Source organism: Magnolia sinica, chromosome 2, assembly GCF_029962835.1.
Source record: "Magnolia sinica isolate HGM2019 chromosome 2, MsV1, whole genome shotgun sequence".
Taxonomy (NCBI): Eukaryota; Viridiplantae; Streptophyta; class Magnoliopsida; order Magnoliales; family Magnoliaceae; genus Magnolia; species Magnolia sinica.
This window is the reverse complement of record NC_080574.1, coordinates 8,627,962-8,648,371: the sequence shown is the minus strand read 5'-3', so window position 1 is coordinate 8,648,371 and position 20,410 is coordinate 8,627,962. Positions and strand designations below refer to the sequence as shown.

At 42.7% G+C, this 20,410-nt stretch overlaps 1 protein-coding gene and 1 non-coding gene across 4 annotated transcripts in view; one reads left to right on the top strand and one right to left on the bottom strand.

Moving 5' to 3' along the window:
* The first annotated feature begins 501 nt into the window (after positions 1-501).
* On the top strand, positions 502-586 carry TRNAM-CAU (transfer RNA methionine (anticodon CAU)). Its single transcript is given in 2 exon segments — positions 502-539; positions 551-586. It is a non-coding gene; the product is annotated as a tRNA-Met (tRNA).
* A 1,863-nt stretch (positions 587-2,449) lies between these two features.
* Positions 2,450-20,410, bottom strand: part of LOC131233855 (chaperone protein dnaJ A7A, chloroplastic-like) — a 37,032-nt gene continuing 19,071 nt past the window's right edge. For all 3 annotated transcript variants that reach the window (XM_058230677.1, XM_058230685.1, XM_058230692.1), the window contains exons 6-8: positions 4,054-4,102; positions 3,855-3,935; positions 2,450-3,565 (exon numbers count right to left, since the gene is read on the bottom strand). In XM_058230677.1, coding sequence (XP_058086660.1) covers positions 2,717-3,565; positions 3,855-3,935; positions 4,054-4,102 — 979 coding nt within the window. In that variant the 3' untranslated portion in view covers positions 2,450-2,716. The remainder of the gene's footprint in view (positions 3,566-3,854; positions 3,936-4,053; positions 4,103-20,410) is intronic.

Below are 20,410 nucleotides of genomic sequence, written 5' to 3'. Positions count from 1 at the left end.
GGGTCCAAAATTCTGTCCCATTTTTTAAATGGGTTGGGTTGGGTCGGGTCCCCACCTGTTTGCACACGTACCTGAGCCTGAATTTCGAGCCTTGATGACCCACCTGATAAGGCCCAACTTACAAAGGACCAAAATACTAACACCAGGCACGGTACAAGGCCCAAACTCTATGGGACTCACCATGTTGTGTGTATGTGTGTGTGTCATCCAATCCGCCCATCTGGTGCATCACCTGATATTATTTCTGGAATCCAAAACTCTGACCGATCCACTGGTCAGGTGGGCCACAACAAGGAAACAATGAGAAAGGGAATGACTACCTTTGAAGTTTTGATGATTTGCCCCAAATTAAACTCCTCGCTATTCAAGAAGTGGTTCATACTGTGGATAGGTCTTGATGGTGACATTCAAACGGATGGCACAACCTAAAGCAAGGCCACAAAAAGGAAGGCTGAGATGGAATCATATATTTAATGCAAATATAAGTTGTTGTAAAATCAAGGGGTGGTGGCGCAGTTGGCTAGCGCGTAGGTCTCATAGCTTCTGAGTGATCCTGAGGTCGAGAGTTCGAGCCTCTCTCACCCCAAATTTTTTTTTACTTTTCATCATACCCTCCAATCTATTTGTTTAGGGGTACGGTCCACCTGTATCCTATTTTGACACATTTTTCTATTTCTACTTCATAAGAGGCAAACAATACAATTGGAGAAATCCCTCACACTGAATACAAAGAGGTGATTGGAGCCGAACCCTGGGTCCGAGATACCGCCCCCATCTATGAAATGGGTCAGGTCAAGAACCCTTCCAACTTTTACTGGACTCAATTCAATCGGACTGTTAAATGGGTCAGATTTGTCAACTCAAAAGGAGGCTCAACCCAAGCCTAAACGATTTGTGACTGATCCTTAAATTCCTTTCAATTAACATATTTCATCGTCATCATATAAGCCTTATCCCGACTAATCAAGGTCGGCTACCTGAATCCTGTTCTGACATGACTTTAGTTAGACCATCAGCCATCAAAGTCTTTTCTTACTACCTCCACTCAAGCCCTTCTAGCCTTTCTTTGCCTTTCAATAGCCATCAGGTTGCACACACTCCTTCCTAACCAGCACAATTTTCTCTCTGTGTTAAGTCTAATTTCCATCATATTAGTTATTAGTGTTATTCTTGATTTCCCTTGTTTCCGTTTATAAATTTATCCTTCCTCATCTTGCTACTCATCCATCTCAACATCCTTATTCTAGCTCCACTCATTTTATAAATATGTTATTCCATAACTGTCTAACATCAGATCAAGCATGGCTGGTGTTGAAGCTATCCTATAAAATTTCCTCTCTCTCAGTTTGACTGATCACGTAAAACTCTAGACCCAGATCTTCATTGCTTCGACCTAGCTTGAATTCCATGGGCAACATCTTTTTTCAATCTCTACACACATGAATCATCGATCCAAAATATCCAAAAGTGATGATTTTGGTATGATACTTATTGTCAAACAATCTTAAATACTTCCTCGTTGCTGCTCCTATTTACTAATTTTGGACTCTATAAATTAATATAATTAAGACAATAAAATAAAATTGCAAAAACTGAGGTAGACCCGTGCAAAAACTGAACTTGGAACCCGGTCTAGACATACATTCTTATGCATTGGGTCTGTGGCTGAAACCCAGACATGGTTACTAAATGGATTGATCTGGAAGGACCCAACCATCAGTTGGCCTCAACTTGAAAAGCTAGTATGGTCCCATCAAGCTCTTCAGGCACGGTCCATCATCTTAAGAACCCAAATATTTTGGATCTGGATAACTGGACCATGGGCCACACTTGTAAAGCTCACAAATTAATGTTTATGGTCACATTTTATACCGCTTAAAAATTAATGTATAATGTACACATTCTTGGCTAAGGGTGTGTTTGGTCGAACCAAATATCATGAAGAAAAATCATCAAATTTCTTGATATAAACCCACCCAAAAGGATCATATAAATTTACTCTCCTTGAAAGCACGTGCAGGGGAAAAGGTGCATGTACGCCATTTGATTGATGGACATGGTCAGTGGGACCAACACATCCAGATACAGCTCCAATGGTGGCGGATTAGGTACCGAGCTCCCCCTGCTCCTGCCATGGCAGGATTTGATTCGACAGCAGGCTGCTGTCAAAAAATAGCCCCCGCAAAGCATGTTTGAAACACGAATTTGGCTAGGCTCCTGACATCTCCAACAGCAACCTACCATCCAATCAAATCCCGCCACGTCAGGGGCAGAGGGAGCTCGGTCCAGGCAAGGGCAGTACTCAATCATCGTCCAGCTGCAATGGATGTGGGCACTTTCTTCTTCTTTTTCCCTCCTGCGATTCATATAATACCAGCCTCAGCTGTACAAGTTGGCCACACAAGCGCTCACCACCAGGAAACTACCAGAAACAAACAAGAAAAACGCAGGCAAGTAAAATAGGGAGAGGCATCTATTTTCTATCATTTTTCTTCTTTCCTCTCTCCATTCCTTCTCAACAGGGAAAAATACACAGTTGTAGACTACTACAAGGATAAGTGCCCCTAACAAACCTGATTGAGAGAAATCAGTCTCATATTTCCCCCATCGTGATGCTGCCAATTAACAGTCTAATATGACACCCACAAAATTATAGAAAGAATAAGGCATGCCAAAAGAAGATTCAGATTACCACAAAGGCACCAACCTGTCCCAACTACCTTCTGCTGTTTGCAGTTTTTGCCTTGTTGAGGTTGGCCAACTCTTCGATCAACTTCCTCTCTTCGCCGCTCAGCCTCTTTGGAATCTCAACCTGCACTCGGACCAACTGGTCTCCCCTAGGATACCGCTTGTCGAGCGATGGTACCCCTTTCTTTGCCATCACCAGTGTCGTTCCTGGCTGTGTCCCAGCTGGGATCTTCAAATCTACTGTGCCATCCACCGTTGGGACCTTGATCGTTGTTCCCAAGATCGCATCAATGTAGGACACCTTGCACGTGTAGAGGATGTTGGTCCCATCCCGTTTGAGCACTGGGTCAGGGAGGACATCAATGAAAACGTACAGGTCGCCAGGTTCGCCACCTTTTCTACCAGCATTCCCTTCTGATCGGACCCTCAGTCGGCTACCAGCATCCACGCCAGCTGGAACTTTGAGACTAATTCTCTTCGTCTTCCTCACACGGCCATCCCCACCACATGTGTTGCAAGGTGTGGCTGATTCCCCGGTCCCACCACAAGTCGAGCATGTCATCACCTGCTGGAAGACACCCAATGGAGTCCTTGCAGATGTGATGACCTGGCCTTGGCCCCCACAAGTGCTACATTTAGTCGGCTTGGTCCCAGGTTTGGCACCCGACCCATCACAGGTGCCACAACTCTCAAGCCGGGTGATCTCGATCTCTTTCTCCACGCCGAAAACTGCTTCCTTGAAATTCAAAACGAGATTGTAGCTCTCATCCTCACCTTGAATCGGCCTGTTTCTAGCAGCTCGGCCACCACCCATGCCGCCCATTCCACCCATGCCCTCAAATAACGACTCGAAGAGATCAAACGGATTGCTGAAATCCTGCCATATGGAGATAATCTCTACAGTTAAATAGTTGTGATTGTTATACAAAATTTGAAGAATGGATGGAGGGTAAGATGATGCATGGCATCAAAATCATGGTGAGATAACAGGACTTATCGAGTTTTTATCTCAATCATGATTTGGAGCAGAAGTTGGAAAATGCTAGCCCTCTTGATCAGGGGTTTCATGCTGCTACAAACACCAAGCATTTTAGAATGTTGACCTCCAAACACCAAGCATTACCCAACTTTGAGAACAGACTGTTCTTACTTCACTAGGAACTCACCCCCATTCCCATACCAGCACCTTTGAGTCCAGCCTCTCCGTACTTATCATATAGGGATCGCTTCTCATCATCCGACAACACCTGCACAAATACCACCCATTAGCGGCATGAGTAAAAGACGCATGTAGCGAGCTCGCTATTTATAAAACTGCCCATTTCAATCATGATTTGAAAAACAGTAATCACGAAATTTCATTACCTCATAGGCATTGCTAATATCCTTGAACTTTTGTTCTGCTCCAGGTTCCCTAGAAAACAGAAAATATGAACAGATTTTGAGTCCTCACCCCAAGTTTCAATTCATGAATAATTGAGAATTATGCATCTCATCACAACCAAAATTGAAAGACAGCCACATGCTAATCTGGCATAATTGTGGGATATCTGTGCATCGGGTGGACCCCCTGTAGATGACCTGGCCCAAATATCAGACCATTCAACTCATCGGGCAGGCCACATGTGGGTTCAATGCGGACATCGGCAGTTTTTATTTTTATTTTTACTGTCCATTCGTGTAAATGACAACAAGATGAGTTAACTAGCCTGATTTCTGGGCCCTGTCAATTGGAAGGGTTTTGGTGACAACAGCTAGAGATATCAGAAGTGAGAATGCTAAGAAGGCAATCAAGAGAGAGAGGCACACGTTGGCCTCCCTATGTGATTTTACTGTCAATGGAATATGAGCTGGAGCCCCCCAGCCCCCTGTATACGTTCACCCCTACCTTAGCCTCCTGTATACGTTCACCCATACCTTGCAAAAAAGCTAGGATGCAGTGTGAGGTTGCAAGCATCATTCTCTTTTCTTTTTCTTTTTTTCGGTCTTTTTGGGAGAGATCATGCAAATTTTATTAAAAAGAAACAAAACATACAAAAGATGGGGGCGCCAAGAGGGCGACCCAACAACTATCCGAGGAAATCAAGATTACAATCTCTCAACTTAGATACACAAGAGGCCCATTCGATGATGAGCGTCCAAGCCCTTTGGGACGTGTTTTCCACCGATTTCCTCCCAGTATTAAAACAACTAGCATTTCTTTCTTCCCAAACAGCCCTCCACGCTGAAAGCAAAGCCATCCTCCAAATGACAGATGGATCCCAGTGAAGACCACGAGACTTGGAAGCAACCCAAGAGATCAGCCCACAACTCCACAAAAGAACAATTGATGAAAAGGTGATCCACTGTCTCCTCGTCCCTCATGCATAAGATACAAATGTTGGGAATCACCAGACCCCTTTTCCAGATATTATCAACCGTAAGGACTTTCTTTCTTCCCACTAGTCACCCAAATGCCGCAATCTTAGGAGGGACTTCGTAACACCAAACAAATTTGGTAGGCCCGGCCTCACTTTGGAACCCACCCCTTTGCAAAAGGGAATAGAAGGATTTGACCAAAACAGACCCCTAATTGTCAACCTTCCAATCCACACCATCTTATCGGATTCTTCGGAAGGAGCATGCAAGCATCATTCATTTCATTAGTCACTTTGCCAGTTCGACCATAGGACATCGAAAGGTACACTACATACCCTGCTAGATCATCTACTAAATAATAGGAGTATGCAGTATGCAACATCGTTCAAAAACCAAAAACCTGAGTAGAATCAATGTCCAGCCAGGTCGGGTTGACTCAAAGACTCGACTCGACTCAACTCAACTTGATATTTAATTATTAAATTAATAAGAATATTTGGGCAATAGCTATTTAGTAGGCTATGAATATAAAAATAAAATTGACAAAAATCAACATGGAAGTGCATGGCTTATTTGGGAGAGTTGCCTGACTCTCCCAAATAGTTCAGGGGTCCAAATCTCACTCTAAAAAACTTTCATATTTTATTATGAAAAGCGATCACCCAGCAGGTGACTCAACTCAAGTCGACCGAGTCAGCGAGCCGAATCAACAAGTCCGGCCGAGTCCCAACCGAGTAGAGCTAGCCGGCAAGTTTCCCGATGACACAGCTTGAAATCTCATCAAGTCGAGTTGACTTGGCCGTGTTTTGAGTCAAGTCACTGAGTTTTAGAACTGTGGCATGCACAGATGCAGCCTTAATTTATCACATAACATGGAACCCGAGCTTTGCTCCAGAAATCACAGTACACGAAATTTTTTTGAGCTTAAACAGGAAGGTTGATGTCTCGTTGGCAGCCAATCTTAAAGCTTTTGCTAATATACCATTCAACAGCCAGAATCTGATGAGTACATCGAGCTCCTCCATCGTCTCAGCACAGTAAAGCCTGATCTCTCTGCGGCTGATAGCCTCCTTTGGAAGTTCGACAAATCGGGTAGGCTCTCAGTTAAGTCCCTCTACCATTCTATCAGAAGTGCGCACGCTTCCGTAACTCCTTCCATGACAGACAAGATCTGGAAATACAAGCTTCCCCCGAAAATAGCCGCATTCGGATGGTTGGTAGGAAAGGCTAAGGTGTTAACAGTTGACAACTTGAAGAAAAGAGGAATGATGATAACCAACATTTGCCTCTGCTGCATGGGCGACGCTGAATCAGTTAACCACCTCTTTAGTCACTGCCCCATCCTCTCTCAGATCTGGGCCTCAGTCTTCTCCTGGTTCGACGTTTCTTGGTGCCTCCCAAACTCTACGGGTATGCTCTTAAAGGAGTGGTATGGGGTCTCCATTGGTAAGCAAAAATCTGATTTTTGGAGATTGGCCCTGCTTGCAGTTTGGTGGGCAATTTGGAAAGAGCGCAATGAGAGATGTTTCAAAGGAACCTCCAATTCAGTGGGATCTATAGTGGCCAAAGTCCACTTCTACATCACCAAATGGGCTGTTTTTTATTTTTCTCCTTGCTGTTGGTAGTTTGTTTCACGGCGAGAGTTTGCTTTGCCGCTTTCTCAGCGGCTCTTCTCTCCCCGTTTTGTTTTGTTTTGTTTTCTTCCTTTTAATGAAATTGCAAGTTTCCTCTCAAAAAAAAAAAAAAACAGCCAGCACCAAAGCTGGGACTAAGATGATGATGACCTTGATCACCTCACATTATTCTAACACACAATGTAGACACAACCAAAGGTATTATATTTTGGGCATTTATGTTTTAAATGAGCCCAACCCCCTAATAGCTTGTTCAAGGCTATGATGATCATGATGATGCCTTATGAATATACATGTAAATACATACGTATAAATGAAGTGTGCTTTCATTGTTACATTCACAATAGCATATGCATGTATCTACCATGTTATAATATTGTACGAGAGTAATATGAATGCGTGTTTCTCCAATTTCCCCTCCCACGGTGTCCATTTCTGCACACAAATGCATGCTCATATATGCCGATCTAAACACAGCCCTTCATCAGCAGCTTCTATCAAAATTCCATTGAGTGAGACAAAAGTAGATCATAGCAACAGATCATCGGCGGCTCATCATGATCATGATCATCCGATTGGAGAGCAAGAGTGGCTCCATTCTTGATAGATTGAAGATCTGGCCCATCCAAGGGTCCTAATTTAAGATCAAACCATCCTAATTGAAGAATAGACATCAAATGTCAAGATCGAAATATAGACCACGTCAAATGATGCAGGACAATTAACCATTTGCTCTAAAAGCTCGAACTGTTAGAGTATGGCGAATTAATCCCTTTATCTCATAGCTCAGGCCCCACATCTCATGGGTTAGGACCTCAGCAGAACCCCCCTCATGGGCCCCAAATCACATGGGCTGCCCACCTCGAGTGTGTACCCGCATCCCATGGGCTACCCCACTCGAGCCCGGTGTGAAATGTGTATTAATCACCCCCGGTGAGGAGTCTCAAATACGAGACCTCCCCCGTAGGCCCCAAATCACATGGGTCACCCACCCTCAGTGTGTCCCCGCATCCCACAGGCTACCCCACTCAAGCCCGGTGTGAAAATACCCCTGCATTAATCACCTCCGATGAGGAGTCTCGAACACGAGACCTCCCGCTTTGATACCAATTTGATGCAGGACAATTAACCACTTGCTCTAAAAGCTTGAACTGTTAGAGTATGGCGAATTAATCCATTTATCTCATAGCTCAGGCCCCACATCTCGTGGGTTAGGACTTCGGCCGAACCCCCCTCGTGGGCCCCAAATCACATCGGCCGCCCACCCCGAGTGTGTCCCCGCATCCCACGAGCTACCCCACTCGAGCCCGATGTGAAATGCGCAATAATCACCCCCGGTGAGGAGTCTTGAACACGAGACCTCCCCCGTAGGCCCCAAATCACATGGGTCACCCACCCCGAGTGTGTCCCCGTATCCCACGGGCTACCCCACTCGAGCCTGGTATGAAAATACCCCTACATTATCAAAGGTCCAGTTGAACTGATGGAAGATTAGGTACATATCAACAGTCCTAATGGGTATTCAGGACTAAAACAACGGGTTGACTGGGCTGTGGGACCCACAAATCCAATCAGATATTTAGATGACCCAAACTGAAACCAATTGGACTGTGGGGCCCTTATTCTATGGAGTTATACGGCCATACAACTTATAAGAGCCATACAATTGGAGAGGTTAGATTTGCACGTAGCAATAGAATTCAAAGACTCTCAATTGGATAGCTCCATTACGACTGTTTTGGTTTTTGTTACCACTTGCCATGCGAGTTGAAGTCAAATTAGGAAAAGTGATGCACCTAGGCACCCAAAAGTCAAGTTAGTTTTCCTTTTTATTCCGCACTTCCTATCCATGTGAAAGATGAATCATCAACACTAATGCACCCAGGCCACCTGACCATCCAATCAAGGTCCAAATATGGCTGATTGGGTGATCAAACCAAATTAGGTCCATCGAAAGGACTAGACATCATATTAGACCCATAAACCGTTCAAGTTTAAGATCCAGCTTACCCAGTTAATGCAAAACCCAAAAGGAGATGCAAATAAATCAAAGAAAAGAAGAAAGAGACTGTAGGAAAGAACCCAACAATCCTCTGGTTGAATGCTAGAGACTGTGCAAAACCCCCTCTCCAAATCTTTTATCAAATAAAATCAAAGAGAGAAACCTGAAAACTGAATTTTTATTTCATAATCATAATAATAGTGCATAACACTTCCATAATATAGCCATATATAGACTTGAAACCAAGTAGAGAGCAAGGTGTTCCATAATGGTAACAGTGGTCGTAACGGCCACCACCGTTACCTTTACGATACGGGGCATAACGGCTGTTACGGCCCCTTAACGGTCATTACGGTCTCTCTTTTTTATTTTATTGAATAAACTCCCGAAAAACCTATATATGCCCCGTAATGTTGATTAAAAGTATGAAAAACCTGTATATGTCCCATAATAGACCATTACAGGGCTATTATGGCCTTTATAGGGAATGTAACATGCTATTAACGGCAATTATGGGTCATTTTTTTCCATAACAATTGTTATGGCTGTTACAACCCCGTAACATGTAACAGTTGCTACCGTTACCTTTACGTAACGGCCTTTACGGCACACCATGATAGAGAGTCCCTAATAGTAAAAAATGGCCAAATTGTCCCTAAATTCTGTCACTACCATATGGGCTTTACGAAAATGGATAACAACTCACCCAAATAGCTATGGAATTGCATGATCGTGGGCTCATTTGAAAGTTTACTCACTATGCTATCAAACAGGACCAATTTCATGCCATTCAGAAATCATTCATTACCTTAGAAGTGGCCTACCGAGAAAATGACTAAAATACAAAAGAAAACTTATTAACCAAATCATGACTCAATCTCACCCTAAAGATTAATTAATTAAATAAAACCTATAATGACAATACAATTGATCCTATGGACACCACAGTTTACGTTGACCATTGATCCATCCAATTGATCATTAGACAAATGATTTAATCCAAATCATCAATCAAGACAATCTGAACGGTCGGATTGATTAGATCTCAGATTGACCAGCTTGTGTCGCCACTTGGTTGCATTAATTCCCCCTAGCTTCGAAAAGAATTCTCCCTCAAGTTCGAATTGGTACTCACAATCTCTTGTGATGATCATCGTTTGTAGTGCGTCTTCTTCGGATTCGCTAGCAATTACTAGTAGAGACTTGCACAACTGACAAGCAACTTGTGCATAACCCTACCAAATCCTATTCTTCGGATTTGCTAGCAGTTACTGGTTGGAACAAGAATAGGATTTGGTAGGGTTGGAAGTGGGTATGTTGAGGTTTGAGGTGTTTGAATTTTTATTTTTTTCTTATTTTAACCGGGTACCATTAGGGTTCAAAGACTTTAGGGTTTGGTGATTTGAGAAAGTAAGGGAAAATGAAAGGAAATGAAAAGAAAAGGGAACAGAGAGAGAAAAAATGGAAAGATGAAAAGGAATGATTGAGATGCAGAAATTACCCAATCCTAGTTTCCCAAAGAAGAAACTTGTTTTGATACCAATTAATGCAAACCCCAAAAGGAGATGCAAATAGAACAAAGAAAAAGAGAGAGATTGTAAGAAAGAACCAAACAATCCTCTAGGCAATGTTCGAATTATCTCCGATATTATCTTTATCTCCAGCTCAGTGATACCGATAACACTGGTAGCGATACCGATAATGCTGGTAGTATCAGAAATTCCAGGTATTAGCAATGCATCGCTAAGTAACGCCAACGTATCAATTTCACTAATGTAATCGACAATATTTTCGACTATGTAAATTCTAGGTAATGCTTGTATCATAAGTGTATTGACGATATTTCAATAGTAAATTTTTTTTTCAACTTTTTTTTCATGGGCACATGGTTGTATGTAGTGTTTAATTTGTCATTGATAATATCTCGATATCGCAACATGCACAATATTGAGACCACAATCTTTCGTTTCCTTTCCAATTGTTGATGGTTTCTCGAAGAAATATCATGTGTTGTTGATATTTTGCAATATCAATGTACGTTTGGATGGAAGATTGGATAGTTAAATATGGCGTATGGGATGGTTGGACTGATTTCTTACAACAATACATGCTTTTAAGGCCCCATTAAATTGAAACTTGTTATATATGCATTCTTTTTGCAATTTTTTAATTTCTAAATATGCAAATATGTCCATTTTAACATCTCCTGAAGTTTCGTTGAAAATTCCACCATTTTCCCATATTTCCCCGCATTTCCGATTATCAGCGATATAATCGGCGATATCAATATTGTTTCCGTATCCCTGGCCAGCGAAACTTGTAGCGATACCGATACTTCGAACACTGCCTCTAGGTGAATGGTAAAGACTGCAAAAAAAAACTCCCTCTCCAAATCTTCTACCAAATAAAACCAAAGAAACATAAAAACTGAATTTTTTATTTCATAATCAAAATGCATTACACCTCCGTGACATAGCCTTATATGGGCTTAAAAGGAGAATCATTAATAATAGAAAACAACTAAAGTGGCACTAAATCCTATCGCTACCATATGGGTCTTATGTAAATAGGCCCAAATGGCCCCAGAATTGCATGATTTTGAGCTCGTTTAAAAGCTTACTCAATAAGCTATCAAATGGGACCAATGTTGTGTCATTCGGACATTGTTTGGTGCCCTAAAAGTGGCCCGCCAAGAAAGTGACGAAAATATAAAAGATAGTTTATTAACTAGATCATGAATCAAACTCACTCTAAAGACTAATTAAATAAATAAAACCTATGAAATTGATAATCATATGATTGATCCGATGGGCCCCACAATTTAAGTTGACCGCCAATCCCATCTAATTGATCATTAAGACCCTTGATTTGGTCCAGATCATCAATCAAGACAACTTAAACGGTTGGATTGATCAAATATTAGATCAACTAGCATGTATGGCCACTTGGTTGCATCACCAATGTTACCTATGCACGTGGCACGGGTGCAAAGTGCCAAAGTGTCCTAAATTGTCTGGCAAGAAAACTTCAAAAATCTAGGCACAAGGACACTTCCATACACAAATGAATAATAATTTAAATCAATAAAACAATGAAACATTACATATGAAGGAAATTGGAAAGAACATTCACGTAGTTCCAATAGAAACAAATTACTAGTAGTTTAAATTAAGAAATAATTGATTAGCAAAACATCAAGAAATGTGGATAATCATCCCAAGAATTTGTAGTCTCTCAAAAAAAAATCAGGAAATTGCAGTTCTTATGAACATCACTTGTTCTGTTAAAATATAAGACCCAAACATTTTATATCCTAATATTTAGTTTCTTTGTTTAGACTGTTTCTTTATAGCCCGTTAGTTGTTTATGCATGTAATAAGAGAGCAAGATTTAGATTCTTCTAGACAAACATTTATAGATGCACTAAGAGCGCAGGAGCTAGAATCTTCTCAAGGGAGAGTCTATAGCCTATATTAAGCAAGGTGGCCAAACTTATGGATCACTTGATGATTCATCACTGCCGTCTAATGCAGGGGCATTTTCACACTGGGCTCGAGTGGGGTCATCTGTGGGATGCAGGGGCACACTTGGGGTGTGCGGGACCCATGGGAGAGGTCTCGTGTTCGAGACTCCTCACCGGGAGTAATTAATGGGCATTTCACGCCAGGCTCGAGTGGGGTAGCCTGTGGGATGCGGGGACACACTCAGGGTGGGCAGCTCGTGTGAGGCAGTACTCATGTGATTTGGGGCCCACGAGGTGGGGTTCGGCCGAGGTCCTAACCCATGAGATGTGGGGCCTGGGCTATGATATAAAGGAATTAATTCGCCATGCTCTAACGGTTCGAGCTTTTAGAGCAAGTGGTTAATTGTCCTGCATCACCGTCATAATCATCTAAGCCTTATCCCAACTAATTGGGATCCGCCATACGAATCATGTCTCACCATGCCACTATCAATGACCATATCCTCCGTTACAGCATAGGTAATCAACTCTTTTCCCATGTCCTTTTGGGCCTTCCCCTTGCCCTTATAGAGCCTTCAACTCAAACCAACTCCTAAATGATGGAATTCTATCACTATTTGATTTTATTGAAATAAATAAAATCTAGACGTTTCTCTTCATGAATATGGTTTCTATGGCCTACATGTACTAGTTTTGTACTCATAGGTTGTTCACTTTACACCAACATTCCCTTATTTCCATACTATCTTTCAATCATGTGGCTTAGCTGTGGGAATTTGGATTCAAATCCGGTACATTCTTATTAACTTCCGCCAAGGCTTCCGTGTGTTGTTTTTTTTTTCACACCTGCTATGTATACATTCAGAGTTACTCCTGACCAGTGTTCGAGTTATCGGTGAAATTTCGATAATGTCGATGATAATATCGGTGTCGCCAGCGCTGTGACACCCAAACCCCCTAAATTCGTTTCTCTGCCAGTTGTTGGCGAAAAATCGGCAATTTTTTTTTAGATGGGCGATATTATCGGCGAAAGCCATTTCATACTCCATTATCGACGAAATATCGGGAGATATTATCGGCGTCCGTCCAATATTTTCAAAATCTCGACTGTAGCCACCAACCCTACGAGAAAACTGTAGCTACCTACCCCTCTTTTCTCTGATAAATATCGGGAATATCGGGGAAAATAAATTTCAGAGTACCTGGTTAATCGGAAGTCGGAACCGGAGCTTCTCGATCGACAAAGCCGATACGCATATGCCAAAGGTAAGAGAAATTTCACCATCTCCCTCTTCGAGTGAAAATCCTTCTCACGCCAGGAAATCGGATTTCGTACCGAACGAAAATTGCTCTCGGGAAATCGGATTTCGCCGCATGAAAATCCCTCTCGCGAAAACCCTGCGAATGCGAAAGCTTCTCTCGCCGTGGGAGGAAAAGGGTATGGATGCACTGGTGCGAAGAACGCTCCTATCGTTCTGACTAAACTCAACGGGGCCCACTTTGAATGTATGTGGTCTATCTAAGCCGTCCATCTATTTTTCCATCTACTTCAAGGGGATGAGCCCAAAATTGAAGCATATACAAAACTTCTGTGGCCCCCAACAATTTTTCAACGGTAGACGTGCAATTCAACTGTTTCCTGCGGTGTGGTCCAGCCATGATGTATGTGGGCCCTACCATGATGTATGTATATTATCCACTCCGTTCATCCATTTTTACAGATCATTGTAGGGGTTTATCCCAAAATTGAGATGGATAAAAATCTCAGGTGGACCACACCACAGGAAAATAATAGTAATTGGATATCCATCATTTAAATCCTCCTAAGGCCCACTGTACACTTTATTTGACATCCAATCTGTTAATTAGGTCATATAGACCCAGATTAAGGGAAAAAACAAAGATCAGGTTGTTCCAAAACCTTTATGGCCCCCCAAAAAGTTTTTAATGGTCAAAGTTCATTCAACACTGTTTCTTGTAATGTGGTCCAATTGAGATTGGGATATACCTCTTTTTTTTTTCCATAAGATAAAATTATCTATAAAAATAGATGGACGACATGGATGACACACATACCTCATGGTGGGGCCCACAAAGCATGGCAAGGGAGTAGCCAATCCGTTTCCAACGCCCAAGTGAGCCGTACTAAAGGAAATTGTGGCTAGGGAAATTCCTACCGTTGAAACCTTCCTGGGTTCAACAATGATGTTTAGAAGCCATATGTACCGTTAATAAAGTCATTACTATTGGGATGAACTGAAAACAAAAATATTGGCATGAATCAAAAATTCTGTGGCCCCACGAATATTTCAACTGTGGACGTTTAATTATCACGTTTTAAGATCACTTGAGCTTTAGATACAGTTCGTTTTTCGCATAAGGTCCTAAAATGAACTCACAAAACAGATGAACGGGAGGATTTTTCACAAACATCACAGTGGGCCCCGCCTGAGCTTGCAGCGCAGGAAGGAAGAGTCCCGCATTGCTGTCGAAAGGGGGTGGATGGAAGCGGATTGCGTACTCAGTACAGCGTACTGTGTAAACTCTGTGGGGTCCACCGTGATTTATGTATTTTATCCAGTCTGTCCATCCATTTTACCAGATAATTTTAGGGCCTTAAATCAAAACCGAAGGATATATAGGGCTAAAATGGACCACACCACAGGAAACAGTGTGAATTGAAGTTATACCGTTGAAAAATTCTTAGGGGCCACAGAAGTTTTGGATCAAGATTACATTTGTTTTTTCCTTTCATCCATGTTTGTTTGATCTTATGAACAGTTTGGATGAAAAATAAACATCACTCTAGGGCATAGAAAGGTTTCAACGGTGGAAATCATTATTTCCAATGTTTCCAGTGGTATGGTCCACTTGAGATTTGTATAAGCTTCAATTTTGGGCTCAACGCCTAAAATGAGATGGAAAAACGTATAGAAGGTGTGGATAAACCAGATAAATTCACAGTGGGCCCAACTGAGTTTACTCAGCACAATAAGAGCGTACACAGTACGTAATGCGATTTGGGGTGGATTGGCTACTAACAAGAGCGGTAGCCAAAAGAAACGGACTGGCTACGGCCCCTGCCACCCGCTAATGGCTAGTGGTCTGTGTTCTATGGGCCCCACAATGATGAATGTGTTTCATCCATGCCGTCCATCTATTTTCCTACATCATTTTATAAGATATCAGCTTCATCCAAAACTTCCATGGCCCTCAGGAGTTTTCCACGGTGGACGTCATCATCCCACTGTTTCCTGTGGTGTGGTCCATTCGATCTTTGAAAATGCTTCAATTTTCAACTTCTACTCTAAAATGAAGTGGTAAAACAGGATGGACAGCGTAGATAAGATACATACATCACGGTGGGCCCTAGAGAGTTTACTCAGCACGCTACAGCACGCTGACTTACTCAGTACATAATCTGTCCTATGCTAACTACGGATGCGGATTAGATACTGACAGGTTAAGTAGCGAGTTGGCTACTAAAGTGACGTCACCAAGTTCTGTGGGCCCCACTATAATGTATGTGTTGTATCCACACTGTCCATCCATTTTGAGATATCATTTTAGAGTATGAACCAAAAAATGAAGCAGATAAAAATCTGTAGTGGACCCTACCACAGAAAACAGTGGGGAGAGTGATTCCCATCGTTGAAACTATCCTACGGCCCACCATAATGTTTATTTGAAATCCAACCTGTTCAAAAGTTAAAAAAGCAATGAAAGAAGGGAAAACACCAATATCAGGTTGATCTAAAACTCTTGTGCCTTTTAGAAGTTTTTAATGGTGGGCGTTACTGCCCCACTATTTTCTGTGCTGGGTCCACTGGAGATTTGGATTTAACTCATTCTTTGGATCTTGCCCTAAAATGATCTATCCAAATGGATGGACGGCATGGATACAAAATATACACCGTGGACAACCTACATCATTTTATAATTAAATACAAAAACAGATGAATGGGGTGGATGTAGAATAAATACATCAAATTCCCAAAAATCAGGATGATCAGTTAAATAAATGGGCCACACCAGAGGGAACAAGTTGGGAGATAACGTCCACCCTTTATTTACATGGCCCATCATGTTGTACGTATAAATCACAATAGGCCCCATAAAGTTTACTTGTTATGTAATCTGCAAACTCTTTCCTCAATTGTAATTTATATGAAATTTTGATTTGATCTAACATCTTAGCCCTTGAAATGATTTGGGCTTATTACACTGAATACGAGCCGATGCACTTTTTTCTTTTGTCGATTATTGTAAATTTGTATACTACTAGGGAGTAAAATGTCGTCTGGATCGAGAAAAGGAGGAGCAAGGGACATTGGGTAGAAACATGGACGGCCAGTGGAGGGGAATAAATATGGGGCCATATACAACTATTGTGGCCAAGTGATACGAAGTGGGGGAGTGTCTAGGCTAAAGGAACATTTGGCAAGGGTATACAAGAATGTAAAAGACTGTCTAAGTGTAACAAGGCCAGTGAGAGAGGAGATGAGAAGAGTGTTGACTGAAGCAAAGTCACGCAAGCTGCAGCAAAAGGATTGGGAGAGGGATATGAGGGAGGAGCTACGAGGCACTGGACGGGGCCTAGGTGCTATCGACGAGCACGATGATGACGACAATGAGGGGATCGTGTACCCCAATGACTGTATTATAACTCGAGAAAGGAGTGATTTTAGATAAGTGATTCATGAGTCTCGGGCTTTAGAGTGGGAGGGGGAGCAAAGAAGACAGATTGATGAGAGTAGGCCATCGTTTGAGACGTCCCGACATAAGGCTGGTGGGAACAGCAAACAATTTGAGGGAGGCAGCGGGCATGGCCTACAACGCACGCAAAGCACTCGTGTCCCAGATGCACCCATCGCAGGCGTTAATCAAAAAAGATTAAAAAATATGTGGAGCAAAGGGCTCAGAGAGAGTGGGTGGCGCTATATCTAGGTGGTTCATCTCGAGTCATGTACCAGCAAATGGAGCAGCCAGTCCTCACTTCAAAAATATGATTGAGAAGGTGCAGCGTGCCGGGCCCGGCGTGAAGCCTCCCACGCCACAGGAGATTCTTAGTGCCTACCTCGATCGGGAGCACGAGGAGATGCAGGCTTGGGTACGTGGACTCAAGCCGAACTGGAAGCAGTATGGGGTAACAATCATGTGTGATGGGTGGACAGGACCCACGAAATTGTCCATTATCAATTTCATGGTGTACTGTAGAGGACAACCGGTTTTCCTCAAATCCATTGATGCATTGGCCAGAATAAAAGATCACAAATACATATATGCTCTCCTAAAAGGAGTGGTTAGAGAGGTTGAGTCCTAGAATGTTGTCCAAGTTGTGACGGACAATGGCAGTGCGTTCGTTAAGGCGGGGAAGAAATTGATGCAGAAGTTCAATCTTTATTGGACCCCGTGTGCGGCACACTGCATTGATTTAATGCTCGAGGAGATAGGACAGAGGGATTCTGTCAGGAAAACCATCCACGATGCGAGGAAAGTGACAAACTTTATATACAATTACTCATGGTTGTTGGTTGCAATGCGTGAGTGTTGTGGAGAGGACATCGTTAGACCAGACGCGACACGATTCGCCACGAACTTCATTGCACTTAACAGCTTATACAGGCACCGCGTGGGTCTCAGAAATTTGTTCAGATCTGAGAGATACATGGAGTGGAATCAGAAGAAGACTGAGGGTGTAAAGACCTGTTCGAATATAGTACTTTCCGATTCCTTCTGGGATAAAGTTCACAACGTCGTTTCCTTCCTGCATCCGATGTACAGGGTCTTACGAGCCGTAGATAATGAGATGTGGCCTTCGATGGGGTCAATATATGAACTTACGAGAATTATGAGACGGGATAATGATTGCAATCCCCACTTCGTATCAGTGGGTGATCGATATCATCGATCGTCGATGGACTAAGACTCTCGAGCATCCACTCCACCAAGCTGGTAAGTTTGTTAATACAACTGAGTACTTTAAGCATCACTTTTGTTTGTATGTTAATACAACTGAGTAACTAATATTTGGGTTTCAACATCCTACCTGAATCCCAAATTTCATTATAAACGTCGGCTCCATGAGAATCAAGATTTGACGATGGCCGTCCACGAGGCGTTTGAACGATTGTTCTCAGAATCAACAGCGTAAGCAGATTTTGGTTACCAGGTAATGCAATAAAATTTCTTCCTTATAGCCTCTAGAAATATGGGTGATTAAAAATAATGACTTGTGAATCCGTGTTTATAGTTGTTGCGGTTTAGGGATGCGAGGGGTACGTTCTCATCCGCACTAGCAAAAGCATCAACTGAAACGATGATGTCGTGTGAGTATGGTAACATAATTAGGTAATTGCATTTTTCGTTTAAACTTCAAACTAAAACAAGCTCCTCATGGATATATAGGTGAGTAGTGGGCAATGTACGGAGTCGACACGCCCGCGCTGCAGTTATTGGCAGTCCGTGTTCTCGTACAGACTGAATCCTCCTCACTGTGTGAGATGAATTGGATCACATGGTCACTCATACACACCAGCAAGAGGAACAGACTAGCATATGAGAAGCTACAAAAGCTCGTTTACTGCCATTACAATATGAAGTTAAGAGAGGCAATTGCGGGTAGACCGAGACATGGACGAAAATCAAGACCCATTAAACCTGTTGTTTATAGGTAACATGGCACAGATAGGTGATGATGATGAGGACCCACTTTATGAGTGGGTCAAATCAGCTAATTTAGATGATGCGGAGGGAGGCCTTGCTCCACAGGTAGCCGAGGGAGCAGCGGCTCTGGGTATCGATGTCGATCAAGTAGTAGAGGAACAGAAGGCGGATACAGACTCCTTTGATCCTTTGGTGAGGAGTTCGGCACATTCCGATTAGGGTGAGGAAGCATCTTCACGACCCCCTCCTCATCATCAAGTCGTAATGAGTGATGATGATGATGAGACTCAACCCCCACTTGACACTAGTCCTGGGAACGACGACGACGATGACGTTGATGAGGGAGGGGACGGAGGCACCGACACTAGTATAGGTGATACTAGTGGGGGTGGGGATGGCAGTGGTGGGGGGTACACGACGGCTCAGAGCCAACGATCCGTTGGCCAGTTCACTGAGGAGCAGAGCTTTGACCATGCCACTCAGGACGAGGATCATGGATCTCGTACACCACCCAGGGCGAAAGCATCAGAGCCCAGATATATGTTCAAGCGTCGTTCGAAGAAGAAAGCCGGACGCGCCGCGACTGATACTCTCACACGCAGCTTGTCATCTATGGACATAAGTTCAGATCAGGGGAGCTCCACTTCTCTCCCACCTTATGCTCATGGGGGATATCACGGGTATGACCATAGCAGCTCTAACATTCAGTCACGCTCATCTACTCATGGGTACAGGCAGCCGGAAGATAGTTCTTCGAGTCATGACCCTTTGAGAAGAGGATATTCGGAGTACCAGTATGACTGGCAGCAATACTATCAAGGAGTTGGGGTTGGACTTGATCTATTCCCTCAGTACCCTGGTCAGGAAATGCCATCGATGTATGTCACGCAATTCCCACTTCTAGGCGTACTCATACAGTTTGGGGAGGATGACTATCAGAGGTACATAAGAGAGTTCCTCAATTGGTACGAGCAGAGGATGACCTGGGAACAGTGCTGCCAATATGTTGGGCAGCAGTACTACTCTCAACTGCCACGAGATCCGGACAATGATTACGAGCCACCTCGTCACTCTATGTGAGGATGAAACATGGCTAGAAATGTGTATTTTTTTAATTCATTTACTTTTGCATGTCTTAATTGTTGTAAGCTTGCATTTGTATTATATAAATTAATTTTGATTACTATTTGAGTAATTTTTTATGACAACGCATACTTTTTGGCCCCCATTAAATGGAAACGTCTAATTTAATGCATTCTTTTTGTAAAATTTTCATTCCTGAATATGTAAATATGTATATTTAGGCATGTCCTGAAGTTTCACTGAAAAATTCCACCATTTTTCCCATATTTCCCCCCTTTTCCCTGCATTTCTGGTTATCGGCGATAATGATATTATATCTTTATCTCCGGCGAGCGAAACTTGTAGCGATACCGACAACTCGAACACTGCTCCTGACACAGTTGCTGGGTCAAAAAGTTAAGAACTAATAGGTTCAAGCCTTGGTTTCTTGACGTGTATCCAAATTACAAAGGCTATACACATAGCCAATGTGCATTGATTTCAGAGACTCTGATGATTATAATGTTGAAAGGGCTT